This window comes from Eschrichtius robustus, chromosome 3 (genome assembly GCF_028021215.1).
Source record: "Eschrichtius robustus isolate mEscRob2 chromosome 3, mEscRob2.pri, whole genome shotgun sequence".
Taxonomy (NCBI): domain Eukaryota; kingdom Metazoa; phylum Chordata; class Mammalia; order Artiodactyla; family Eschrichtiidae; genus Eschrichtius; species Eschrichtius robustus.
In genome coordinates this window covers 17,755,597-17,768,864 of record NC_090826.1, presented here as the reverse complement: position 1 = coordinate 17,768,864, position 13,268 = coordinate 17,755,597, and the positions used below count along the sequence as shown (strand labels likewise).

At 58.2% G+C, this 13,268-nt stretch overlaps 1 protein-coding gene across 1 annotated transcript in view; it reads right to left on the bottom strand.

The window, feature by feature from the left end:
• Nucleotides 1-13,268, bottom strand: part of EPHA8 (EPH receptor A8) — a 33,313-nt gene that overhangs the window by 4,035 nt on the left and 16,010 nt on the right. Inside the window, exons 4-9 of the mRNA XM_068537770.1 lie at nt 9,783-9,938; nt 7,254-7,589; nt 2,947-3,071; nt 2,709-2,871; nt 1,340-1,433; nt 263-330 (exon numbers count right to left, since the gene is read on the bottom strand). Of these exons, the coding sequence (XP_068393871.1) occupies nt 263-330; nt 1,340-1,433; nt 2,709-2,871; nt 2,947-3,071; nt 7,254-7,589; nt 9,783-9,938 (942 nt within the window). The remainder of the gene's footprint in view (nt 1-262; nt 331-1,339; nt 1,434-2,708; nt 2,872-2,946; nt 3,072-7,253; nt 7,590-9,782; nt 9,939-13,268) is intronic.

The window sequence follows — 13,268 nt, the reverse complement described above, 5'->3', positions numbered from 1 at the left end:
GTCCCCATATTTGCCCTGTTTTCTGAGGTTTCTGCAGGGTCCTGAAAAAGTTCTCTGTAGCAGGGGTTCTTGTCCAAGAGCATATGACCCCCCAAAGTTGTATGTGGGTCTTGGGTCTCTGTGACAGCCCGCTGTCTCTCTCTGGGGCTCTAGTCTGTTCTGTGGGCACCTTTCTCCTTCCCACCTGCGCCACCCCCAGACCAGCACTGGTTCCTACTGTGACCTCGTCTTCTGCATCCAGATCCCCGGGCCCTGCACTCACCCTGCCCATTCTGATAGTGCATCTTCTCTTCGTCCGAGTGCTGGAAGGCCTTGCTGTATCCGCAGTGCCTGTGGAGGGTGGACCGTCCCTGGCTTCAGCCCTGACCCCGTTCAGGGACACGTCCAAACTCCTCCCTTCTACACCCTTTCCCCTTTCAGGTCAGCTTCTGCCACCCCAGTCCCTGCCCCTGCAAGGGGGGAGTCCCAACCTCAGGCTCTCAACCCAGCTGAACTGTGACACTCTTGACATTTACAAACACCAAATAATTTACAGAGTCAAGTCCACTTGGCCCTCACAGCAAAGTCTATGGCATTATTGGCTCAATGTTACACGAAATCACCCCTGGTAGAGGGGCTGGGAGATGAGGCTTCTGATGCCAACTCCGCCGTGTGACCTTGGCAAGCTCCTTCCCTTCCCTGGACCTCAGTTTCTCCATCTATGGATGATCTTTCCAATTTCGCTGAGTGGGACCCTAAGCCCACACCACCTCTCTCTGGAACAGAGTGGGAGGGGGGAGAGTAACAAAGAGCATGGTCTTTAGTTTTAACAGACCTGGGTCCTGTCCCAGTTCTGACACCTACTTAGTCGGTGGGCTGGTTTAGGGGTGCTGTGTGTCTGAAACACGTCTGAGTGGAGATGGGAGTGGGCAGCTGGACCTCAGCAGAGAGGCCTGTGCTGGTGACACACTTGGGGGATGTCAGCATGAAGGTAGAATTCAAAGCTGTGGGCCCTGAGAAGGTCACTCAGGCAAGATGGAGCTGGGTAAGTAGGAAAGAGAAAAGGGTCCCAGACCAGCCTGGGGTCCTCCAGCTTTCAGGAAGTTGTGCAGAGAGAAGGGGCTGGCGGAGATGGAGGGCAGGCCAGACAGGTGGATGGAAAGTGGCAGGGGTGGGGTGGGGGGTGAGCCGGACATGGAAGGCAAGAGAAAAGCGTTCCAAGAAGGAGGAAGGAAGAACAGGTGTATCTGTAAGTGAGCCCAGGCACAGGGCATCACTGGCTCAGCGGGGCCGGGGGCAGGCAGGAGACACAGTGCTCCGGGGGAGGGGTTTGGGGCGGCTGGGGGCCAGGACCACCCACCTCTTCTTGCAGATGAGCAGGAGCAGAAGCACGACCAGGCCAGCGATGAGGGTCAGGCAGATCCAGACGATGGTCCGGGTGTCATGGCGGGGACCTGTGGGGGGAAGCCAGGCTGGGGGTGGCCAGCCACTCGGCCCTGGCCTCAGGCCCAGAGGTCTGGTAGCCTTCCCGGGGTCAGGCCGCACCCTCCTCTGCCCCACCCTCCCCTCTACAAGTTTCCCCTTCAATATCCTGCTTTCCAACCTGGTGCCACCACTTCCTGGGACTGTGTAACCTGGGCAGAGTCACTAGACTTCTCTGAGCCTTAGCTTTCTCACCTGTAGTATGAGTCCAAAAATGCCTGTCCTGCCCGTTACTGTAACAGTGACAAAGCTGAATACACTGAGAGCTGCACATTCCAGTCAGTAACCCACATCCCTTCCAGGGAGAGCCCAGTATTATCGTTAGTTGTCACATGAGAAAACCGAGGCCCAGAGAACTCAAGGAACTTACTCAAGGACACACAGTAAACGGGATGGAGCCGGGCAGGATTCCTACCTGGGCGGTCTCAACATGGTATCAGACCTAAGAGCACCTGAGACACACAAGTGTCAAGGGGGTGCCAGGTTGAGGAAGGTCATCAACTCAGCCTTGAACCCTCTGTCTTAGCACTGCCCCCCTGGAGGGTGCTGAGTATAGGAGAAGACCCCAATGGGCTGGAGATGGGGGCAGGGGGTTCCCAAGCTTGAATGTGCCTCAGAATCACCCTGAGGGTATGATCAAACCAAAATTTCTGGGCCCCCAGCACCAGGGTTTCTGCTTCCGAAGGGCTGGGGTGGGGCCTGAGAATCAGCATTTCTGATAGCTCCCAGGGGCTGCAGCTGCTGCTGGTCCTGGACTACACTGTGGGAACTGCTGTTTTGGAGGCGGGGGGGGTGGTGCAGGGCAGGATGATACTGGGGAAGGGCACAGAGTTTGTCCCCAAGCTGACCAGGTTCAAGTCTTGCTCTGCTGGGTAACCTTGGGCAATTCGCTTTACTGCTCTGACCCTCATTTTCCTCACCTGTAAAATGGGGATGTGGATATTGCCAACTCACTAAAGGGTCTCTGGGACGATTATAAGGCTATCCTGCTAGCAAAGGGCACCATGATGCCTGCAAGTCACACTGACGCTCGGGGAAAGCCTGCAGTTAATGGGCTGTTATGAGCTCTGTCACCTAAGGCATGTAACTTTCCTTCTCTGAGACTCAGTTTTTTCACCTGTAAAAATGCTGATCTGGCCCATGCACCAGCTCAGCATGCACTAGTTCCCCTCCTCTGACCACCACGACCCTGGCCCTGGCCCTGGCACCTGGCCCAGCTCCCTTGCCCTCCCCCTCCCTGCACTCACGGGGTTTCCCGGTCTCCACCTCCATGGCCTGGCTGAAGCGGCCGCAGCCAGCTGAGGTGCGGGCTCGGACCTGGAACACGTAGCGGGTGCCCGGCTTGAGGCCCGAGACGGTGGCCCTGGTGGTGACAGCCTTGAGGGTGGAGTAGCTCTGCATCTCCTTGTCCTGCCCGTGGGAGGGGTGGTCAGCCAAGGGTCCCCGGCCTGGTGGCCTCCCTCTTTCTCCCTTCCCTGTGGGTACCTTCTCGTAGTACTTGATCTCGTACTCCAGGATGATGCCATTGGGCTGCTCTGGCTCCTGCCACAGCAGCGAGACGCTGGTCTGCCCCGCCCGCTCCTGGCGGATCACCACCACCTGGGATGGGGCTGGGGCAGGGGGAGGGAAGGGAGCTCGGTCAGGTCAGATGGGTGGATGGGTGATGATGGGGACTGGCCTTTGTCTGCCCCTTCCTCAGGCCCCGCCCAGGGATGCCGGCTTGGGCCACGTTCACCTTGCTAACTGTCCTGCCGCCGCCCCAGGAGAGCCAGTACCCTCTGCTCCTCCTGGCAAATCACTGGCTGCCACCCTGGTCAGTTATCTGGGGTTGGCACAGCCTGGCTCCCAACTGGGATGCTGGGGTTGGCTTGACCCAGATGGGGCCTGACCCCCCAACTTCCACTGTCTCCTCCTCCTCTCTGGCCAAGCCCATCCACTGGAAGCATGCTGGACCCCCGTCAGCCCCATCAAGCAGCCGCACTTGTCGACCCTGAGGCCCCATCACCTGATGTCTCTGTCTCCATGTCACCCACCCCCGCCCAGGGCCTGGTGTGCAGCAGGCTCTCAGGAGCACTCGAGGAAGGAGGAAGAAAAGAGGGGAGGGGAAGAATCAAAGGAACCAGCGCCCTCACTGCCTGGGTTTGGAGGGACATGAGCTGAGCCTGAGGCCCATGTGAGCCCAAGTATTCTCGAAGTCACACTAGGTCACCCTTTGGCCCCCTTGTTCATTCCCTCATCCACCCATTCTCTCCCCCACTCCTGTGCTCAGAGCAATTACCCCTGAGGTGAGTCTGTTGGGAAGGGTCGGATGTCGACCCAGCCACAGCCAAACCGAAGGGACTGCCCTCAGAGCTGCAATCCAGTCCTCCCTGACCCCTCCAGCCGCAGGCCTCCTCTTCCCCCTCTGCTCACCCGAGTTCCAACTCTGCCCTACTCCTCCCGTGCCCCCCCACCTGCCCCATGTGGCCAGCTCTGGCCTCAAAACTGGGCATCCTATCTCTCTGCACACGTGGGAGCTCCCTGAGGCAGGGACTGCACATAGTAGGTGCCCAATAAATGTTGCTGGATGACGCTGACATGAAAAATTAAGAAGCAACTCGAGAGTTAAGTTGGAGGGTGTGGTACAGGGGAGACCCCACCAGCCTGGGAATCAGGTCTGGCTTCACAACCCGGCCCGTCTCTTGCTGGCTGGGCCCATGACTACCTCTGGGCAGTTTCTCCACCCAGAAAGTGAAGCTGGTGGGCACCAGCTGCCAGGTGGAGGTGAGGATCAGAGAAGACCACCGTATGTGTGCGACAGACAGCAGTGCCAGGAACACATGGGTGCCTCTTAAAAACCAACAAATTTGCAAGGCAAGAGGTGCTGTGTGAGTGGGGCAGACACAGAGGGAGACTGGGGCTCAGAGGTGGGAGGGAAACAGGGCAGAGCACCAGAGAGGGCTCCAGGGAGGAGGGGGTTGTAGGCAAGAGGCTACGGGGAGGCACGGGGAAGGGGAGGGGCAAGTGGTTTCTGAGGACAGACCTCTCCCATTTGCTCAGGGCTGCTGTCTGCCCCAGGCCCCCAGCCCAGAGCTGTGGGTGTCCACTGGATCATACCCCTAGAATTTCCTGAATGACTCCCACGTGCTGGGCAGTGGGCTAGGACCTGGGGATACTGCAGTGCCCAAGACAGCCCTCAAGGAGCTTCTGGTCTAGTTAAGAGAGACAGAGTTAATGAGAGAACAAATCAATGCATAATTACAGGTATGCTAGGTGCCATGAAAGACATGAAGAGGGTGCCGTGATGGAGAGGACCTGACGTCTGCAGGGGCCCAGGAGGGAACTGGGCCATTTCAGCTGAGGTGGTCAGGGTGGGCCTCCCAGAGGTGGGGGACAGCTAACCGAGGACTGAAGGAGGCAGCGAGGGGAACGTCACGGGGAGGAGCACGTCATTCCGACCGAGAGGCAGGGCCAAGGCCCAGGGCAGGGAAGGGCTTGGTGTGTCCAAGGATGAGGACCAGAGGCCAGTGTGGCTGGAAGGGAGAGAGCCCAGCGACAGTGGATGGGGTGAGGCTGGGGAGGTGGGCAGGGGAGGGTCCGATGGGTCCCCTGAATCATGGTGCAGGGTCGTCCAGGCAACATGAGATGGCTGAATTGTGTCCCCCTCCCAAAATTCGTCTACTGGAGCCCTAACCCCCAACACGATAGTATCTGGAGATGGAGCCTTAAGGAGATAATGAGGTTTAGATGGGGGCCCTCATGATGGCATTGATGCCTTTCTAAGAAGAGACACCAGAGAGTTCTTTCTCTCTTTCCTTCTCTCTCTCTGCCATGTGAGGACACAGCGAGAAGGCAGCCGTCTGCAAGCCAGGAAGAGGGTTCTCACCAGGAGCCAAATTGGCCGGCACCTTGATCTTGGACTTGTGGCCTCCAGAACTGTGAGCGGTAAATGTCTGTGCTTTAAGCCCCAGTCTATGGTATGCGTTACGGCAGCCTGAGCTGACTAGGACCGAGGGCATGTGTGTGTGTGGGGTGGAGGGGTCGGAGTGTGGAGGGGGTCACGCTGAAGGGAGACCCAGTGGGACTGGCTGGTGGGTGGACGAGGCACGAAGGAGGGAGAGCCAAGGATGACGGCTGGGTTTGGGGCTCAAGTAACCCCACGAACAGTGGTGCCACGTCCTGAGATGGGGGCCTGGGGAAGGGGCTGGTTTGGGGGTTCTGTGTGTCTGAAACACATCGAGTGGAGATGGGAGTGGGGAGCTGGGCCTCAGGGGAGAGGCCTGTGCTGGTGACACACTTGGGGGACGTCAGCACGAAGGTGGAATTCAAAGCCGTGGGCCCTGATAAGGTCACTCAGGCAAGATGGAGCTGGGTAAGTAGGAAAGAGAGGAGGGTCCGGACGTGCCTGGGGTCCTCCAGCTTTCGGGAAGTTGTGCAGAGAGAAGGGGCTGGTGGAGATGGAGAAGGACAGGCCGGAGAGCTGGATGGAAAGTGGGGGGTGGGCTGGGCATGGAAGGCAAGAGAAAAGTACTCCAAGAAGGAGGGAAGAAGAGCAGGGGGTGGGAGGGTAGAGTGCCCACCGCAAACTGAATTTCTGGGGCCAGGTGGGCAAAGGCGCCCGACTGGAGGTGCCCGAAGAGGCCCACAGAGGAGAGGACGCAGATGTGAGGGCAAGACAGCTCTTTAAGGAAGCTTCCACGTGAAGAGAAGTAGTCTCGTGGCTGGAAGGGCGTGCGGGCTCACGGGAGGCTGTTCTTTTTAATGATGGAGCACACGGAGCAGTGTGAGGGCCGCAGGTTCTCTGCTCCGCCCTCCGCCCCTGACCAGCCGGACACCTGTCTCGGCCCCCCAGAGACACGCGGGCAGGGGCGGGGCCTGGCACCACGCACAAGGGCCTACTCCCGATTGCGTCACTGGCACCGAGCAGGGAGCGTGGCATCTCACAGGTGCTCCACAGGTGCCAGAGGAATGAGGGTCTCTTGGGAGGATGGAGCCCTGGCATCAGGGAGGGGGTGCCCTGGGTTCAGGGTGGGGAAGCCTATTTCACCTGGCAGTGAGACAGACCTGGGTTCGAATCCTGACTCTGCCACTTCTATGTGGTGACCCTGGCTGGCTCCGGGCCGCAGCTCCTCCTCTGTGACACGGTGGGAACGGAGTCACTGAGCCAGGCCTGCGTGGTGCTGGGAGGAGACGGGGGTGAGGAGCCACAGGGCACGTGCCAGGGGGGCTGTTAGCAGGGAAACTGCCGCAGGCGGCCCTCGGGTCAGGCTGCCACTTGACAGGCAGGACCCACCAGAATTTGGAAAGAAAGGGGCTAACTTCAGTCCAACAACTGGCTAGAAACAGAGAGATAAGTGGTTGTCGTGCAAACCAGTATGACCAGATCCATCCCAGGGGCAGCAGTGGCAGCTGTTCTGGAAAATGATAATCAGAGTGATTTGATATTTTAATGACATTTATTGAGCACGTACCGTGGGCCAGGTACCGGGCTAAGCATTTTCACTTCCTTCATTTAAGCCTCAGTAACAGAGCAGGTATTATTACTCCTATTACAACAGGGAGGAGACAGAGGCAGAGAGGGAAAATTCTAGAACCCAGGCCTGGGATGGCCATGCTAGCCTGCCTCTGTGCTTTTTGGTTTCCTTCCACTTATAGAACATGTTTCACTTTTCTAAGGGCGCAAAGCCTGGAGCTCAGAGTCCTGGTGAGGAAGGCGGAGCCCAGAGAGGCAGGCACTCGCCCAAACGCCACAGCAAGTCAGATGCCGGGGAGGACGAAGGGCCCGGGAGCTGGGGACGGGCGGCTCCGCCTACCTGCCTGGTTCGTGGTGATGTTGACGACGGCAGCCCGGCGGGGCTCTGGGCTCAGGTCGGACACACCGTTGACGGCCTCGATCCAGAAGGAGTAGTTCATGTGGGCCAGCAGGTTGGCCACCAGCAGGCTGGCCTGCACCAGGCTGGTCTGCTGGGGCACGAAGCGGGTGCTGCTCCCGCACGTCTCGCAGTGGCCCAAGGCCCAGGGGCAGCGGCGGCACACGGCATTGTAGGTGATGTCACTGCGGCCGCCCCGGTCCAGTGGAGGGGCCCACTCCAGGGTCACAGAAGTCCCATTCACGCTGGAGATCAGATTCACTGGTGCCGAGGGGGGGCCTGGAAAGCAGAGAATGACAGGTGGGCGTGGAGGGCACGTATTTGGGCTGGTCTAGTCTCCCCCATCAGATCAGGGAAGGGCTGTGGTTCCCCCATGATACTTGGGGCTCCCTAAGGATAAGGGCACACCTACTCCATCCTCTGGAAGCTCCCCGAGGGCAGAGGCAGTGTCTCTGCCATCAGATTGGGAGCACAGTCAGGGTCTGGGCACAGAAGCCACCCTTCCCCCACCCCATGTAGCACCACCCGGATCCTGGGGTTTGTGCTTCACAAAATTTTCATCCAGAGCTGGGGAGAGACTGCACATAGCAGCTACCCTGGGTGTGAGATGCCCCAGTCATCTGCATCCCCCACTCCACTCCTGAACCCCCTGGCTGAACTTAATGTAAATGACACCGAACACTGTGGTGGAGAAAAGCAGAGCTCCGTGTGCCAAGTGACCCCTCCCCACTGCCCCAGGATGGGAGCCCCAGTCTGGGCAGCACAAGGACACTGGAGAGAGGGGTGGGGCTGGGGGCTGGGAGTTGGGGTAGGATCCTGGGGGTGGGGATTTGAACCAGGAGGGCCTGAGGGGCGATGGAATTCCAACTCTCAGAATCCTAAGCTGGGAATCTTAGATCTTAAGAAAATAGAATTGTAGAATCTCAGAATCATAAAGAACCTTAGACTCTGCAGGGTATGGAATACTAAAAGCCTAGTCTTTTACAGTCTTAAGATTCCTAGAACTGGAGGGCACTGGATTGTGGATTTGGAGAGAAACTGGAGTCCAGCCAGCTAAGTGCAAATGCTCGTGACCTAGAGCCGGGCTCACCTGGCCTGAGGAGCCCAGAGCAGTCACCATGCCCCTCAGCAGTCCTTTCTGCCCCGGCAGGTCCTACATGGGGCAAAGGCACACGTCTGGGAAGAACAGGGGAGGCAGGGAGGGAGGGAAGAAGGGTTTACTTGTGCGCGCGGCTGTGGTGTGGTGTGTGTATCTGTGTAGTGTGTGTGTGTGTGTGCGAAGTGTGTGTGTGTGTAGCAATGTGAATACACCTGGGCCCTTACCTGCCCTGTGCAGGGGGTCTGGGGCTGGGTGGTGATGGAAGTTGGGGGAGGGGGAGATGGAGATCAGGTTGGGGTAAATTCTGGGGCAAAACCCATCAGCACCGAGTAAAGTACCCCTCACCCCGTCACAAGAGCCCAAGGCTGGTGAACAGGGTGGGCTGAGCTGGCTGCAGCTCCTCCCCAGCGGGGATGGGAGGGAGAGGCCCCTCTGGGCCAGCGGAGAGGAGGCCATGCAGGAGCTGCATCAGCAGAAATGCCAAGACAGTCACGCAGCCCTGCAGGCACGGCGCCAGAGTCGCTCAGCGTCCCCTCAGGTACGGGGCATGCGCGCTGCTGCCTCACCCTCTCCAGGCGCACACCTCCCCTGCGGGGCCAGGTGTGCTCATGCTGAGCTCACAAAGCAGGCTCGTTCAAGCTCCACGGGGACTCATGAGTCCGTTCCAGGTACCCAGATGCACACACACGTGTGCACATGCCCGTCTAAGAACACTTTACACACGTGGGCACAAGCACTTGAACACTCACACTCTATGCAGGCATCTTCTGCATGAACTGCTACCGACAAGGACACACACAGTCACAAGCGCTGTAGGCCTCCCAAGGCACACACAGAATCCGACACACAGCAGCCACACCCACTCCACATACACAATCATGCACCCCGCCCCCCACTAAAGCAGCTCCCCGAATTCAGCAGCCCCCACCAGTCTCTCAGGGATGGCAGTGGTGCGGGGCAGGGGTGGGGGCGGCTCCTCTGATGCCCGCCTTGCCTCACAGGCAGTCCCCCAGCCCCCAGGACACTGGCATGACCCTTGGGTCAGAAGATGACCAAAGCCACCTGGTGCTGGGAAGGGCATGAGTCCAGTTCTGTCCTGCCCTTTGGAGCAGAGGGGAGAGACCGAGGGAGGAATGGAAAGATTTCCCTGGAGAGATGGCAGGTGACCTATGACAAGAAGCTGGGAGCCCAGAGAGGTCAAGGCCATTGTTGAGGGGTCAGAGTCACCCCCCATCCCCAGACTGGCCCCTGGCCCATGAGAGCCACCTGTCCCTGCCTCACCCGCTGAGACCTGGCTCCCTGGGAGCTTGAGGGGCCGAGCATGGGGTCCTAGCCTAGTCTCGAGGGTTCTGGGGCCATGGGGTGGTACTCACGGGTGCAGGCTGCAGACGGTGGGTCCAGGGCTGCACGGAAGTAGCTGAGGTCGCAGCGGCAGGCCTGGGCGGCAGGGGCTGCAGAGTGGCTGTGGGGAGGGCAGCGGGCGCAGAGCTGGTCCCCGGGGGCCGACTTGTAGAAGCCCAGCTCACAGGCTGTGGAAGAGAAGGAGGCTTCAGGTGAGCCGGCTGGCCACCCTGACGGGCCTCAGGGACAGCTCTCTGGCCCCGGGGCTCCTGGGGGGCCCCCTGAGGGACAGAGGTGCAGACCTTCAGCATCACCCGTTCCTACTCTCATCTGCAGATGGAGGGACTGAAGCTCAGAGAGGGCCTCTGACTTACACAGGGTTGCACAGCAAGTCGGAGGCAGAGCTGAGGCTGGGACCCTGACACCTGAGTCCCAGCCCCATAGTCTGCACAGGGAGGAGCCTCTCTGAATCCCCCTCGCCGGGCCTCCAATGGCCCCTCCCATCCAGGCTCTGTCGTTCACAGGGCACTTGTCCTTGAGCGAGACACCAGCCTCAGGGGCAGGGGTCAAGGCTAAGAATCCGAGGGGGGCCGAAACCCCAGGGATGTGACCTGGGGACATGAAAGCCAGAGAGGGAATGGGGGTGAGGGAGGAACGTGACTGGAAGAGACATGTGTGATGAGACCAGAGGTTCCCAAACACGGACAGACGTGGAACCATCCCTATAAAAACACAGACCCCAGCCCCATCACAGCCACTGAGTTAGAAGAGCCAGGGATTGGGGCCTCGGAATCTGTGTTTTACAAGCGCCCCGAACAATGCTGATCGTCCAGGAATTGCAGGCTCCTGACCCTCCCAGTCTCACCGTGGCTGACCTGATACGTTTCTCGTATCTGACCTTCTCTCCGGCCTCTGACACACACATCTTGCCCCTGATGACCACAGCAGCTTCCAAACCTGGCCCCCAGCCCCGCCTCCCCAGCCCCACTGCCCGCGAGATCACTCTTCCTTTAGCCAGTATGTATGAACACCTATTCTGTGCCAGAGACACAGCCGCGAACAAGGTCCACATAGTGTCTGCCCTCAAGAAGCTGCCATTTTTCAAGGCGGCAGGGGGAGACACAGTAAATGAGGCTGTGATCATTTCCAGAAGGAAATAAAGCAGAGGATGTGGCAAAGGGTAAATGGTGGGAGGAGCGACCTTCCCTGAGAAGGTCTTTGAGTTGTGGCCTAAAGGCTGAGAACGAGTCAGCCATGCAGGGAGTGCAGATGTTGTGGGTTGAGGGACTCTCTAAAATGACACTGCTGCTGGGCCAAACCCTCACAGGCTCCCCATGGCCTAAACAATAAAGCCTGGTGTTCAAAGCCTCCCTGCAGCCTCCTTCAGTGCCACTCCCTCTCCCTCAGGCTGAACTAAAGGACTGGCCATTCCCCACACTCAGGAGTTGTTTCCTGTCTCGGGGCCTTTGCACATGCTGTGCCTTTTCTCTTTTGTCACCCTGTCGAATTCTTTCAAGATTCATTTTAACTGTGCCTTTGATGAAGCCTTTCTGGACTGATCCACATCTCCACATGTACACACACACACACACACACACACACACACACACACACACACAGAAGCAACCTCTCCCCTCCCCATCTTTGCATCCCTGTTCGGTCTCACCACCTGCAACATTATGGCTGTACTTTTTCATCTGTGTGTCTGACTCTCTTTCCTTGTGGGTAGATCCTTGTGAATAGGGCAGGGCCGCCTTATTCATCTCAAAGTTCCTAGGGTCTGGCTCAGGGTAGAAGTTGTCAACACTGGCGGGAGTTTTCAAAGTGAGCTAATCCGGCCAATATCTGCTCTGGGCAGAAAGACAACCCAGGGGTTCAGGAGGACCAAATGCCGCCCAGCCGGGCAGCTCCCAGCTCCATCTGTGGAACTGAACTCCTCTGCCACGGGGACCACCAGGAAACTCACTGGGATCTCTCTCCGCTAAGTCCCGTTCTAGAAAACTCAGTGCTTGAGAGAAGCTTCATTTGCAAAGATATGTCATTTACTTGACTGTACCTCTTTATCATAATAGCTAAAATTAGGTTAATTTGTAAAATTCTACAAACTTGAGAGAAAACCTGAAATCAGGAGAAATGATGATGCCCTTAAGTTGCTTCCCAGACTCAGAGGCCGTGGAGCCGGAAGGGGCTTATAGGTTGGGAAGTCAGCGAGAATGTGCCTCAGTTTTGAGACCTCTTTCCTGCCCCCTGGGGAGACCCCAAGAGGGCTCAGGCCTGACTGGGGGCTGGGTGCTTGGGGTTGTGGGGAGGGTCCTAGTTGACACCCTGTGATCTCCCCTCCTCCTCCCAGAAGCCCCCTGGGGAGGCCCAGTCCCGGGGCACAGCCTAAGAGCTTCCTTCTGAGCCCAAGAAGCAGACAGGGGAAACAGGCTTTGCACTTCACCAGCAAACATTTATCGAACCTGTGGCTGAACTGAATGACACTCTTCCTCACTGTACTGATCGGGTCCACCTTGATCAACATCTCGGGAACCGTTTGCTTATTCTGTCCCTTATTTATTCCTTCACCCAAATTTACTGAGCCACAGACCGGACGTAAATAAGAGCTAGTGCTGCTTTCAAGGAGCTGTCAGAGCAGTGAGGGGCAGATCAGGACACATGCGGTGCCATCTTGGTGTGATGCATGGCACAACACGACAGCCTTTGCTTTTTGAGTCCCTGACCGTTCAGAGTTCTGCTAGTCCTCAGGTGTTAAAGGGCAGAAACTTGGGAGCAGGCTGCCTGGGTTCCTTTTCTTTTCCAGCCCCTTCCCCCAGGCTAAGTGACATTAGGCAAGTTGCTGGGCCTCAGTGTCTTCATCTGGAAAATGGGGACAATAATAGTTCCCACCTCCGAGGGCTGTTGTGAGGATGACAAGAGTGAATACACGTGAATTCACACGAGCACAGCGCCTGGCACTCGTCATTACCACTGTACGCAGTCAGCATGAATACATCTGTTTGGCAGAGAGGAAACAGAGGCTGGGGAGCTTGCGTGCCTCGCCCCAGGGTCCCCGCTGAGCCAGGATGCAAACCCCAGCCTTTCCCCCACCAGCCTCTCAACACCCGGCCTCTGCTTAGAGACGGCCCCGCCATCCTGCCACTTCACCGGTGGGCGGTTCTCACACGCTCGGCTAATACCCATATGGCTATAAAGTGTCAAGGCTAGATTAATCCGCTCAATGAAAATAAAATAATCTTGAATAAGAATACTAATCACCAGGCCTCAGGGAGCCCGGAGACCTGGAGGCAGAGCCGGGAATTAATGGCCGAGACAGATGGAGCGTCTCTGGGCTGGGGCCCGGCCCTGCCCGTCGACCCAGGGCACTTCCGGAGTCTGCAGTGCCCGGTGTCGGCCGTGCACCAGGAGGGGCTCCCGCCCCTGCCGAGGGCACCTTGCCCAGGCCGCCTGTCAGGCCGGCAAGCTGACGGAGACCCTGGCCACCTCTCTCCTCTCCCCCACGAAGAGCTTGAGATTTG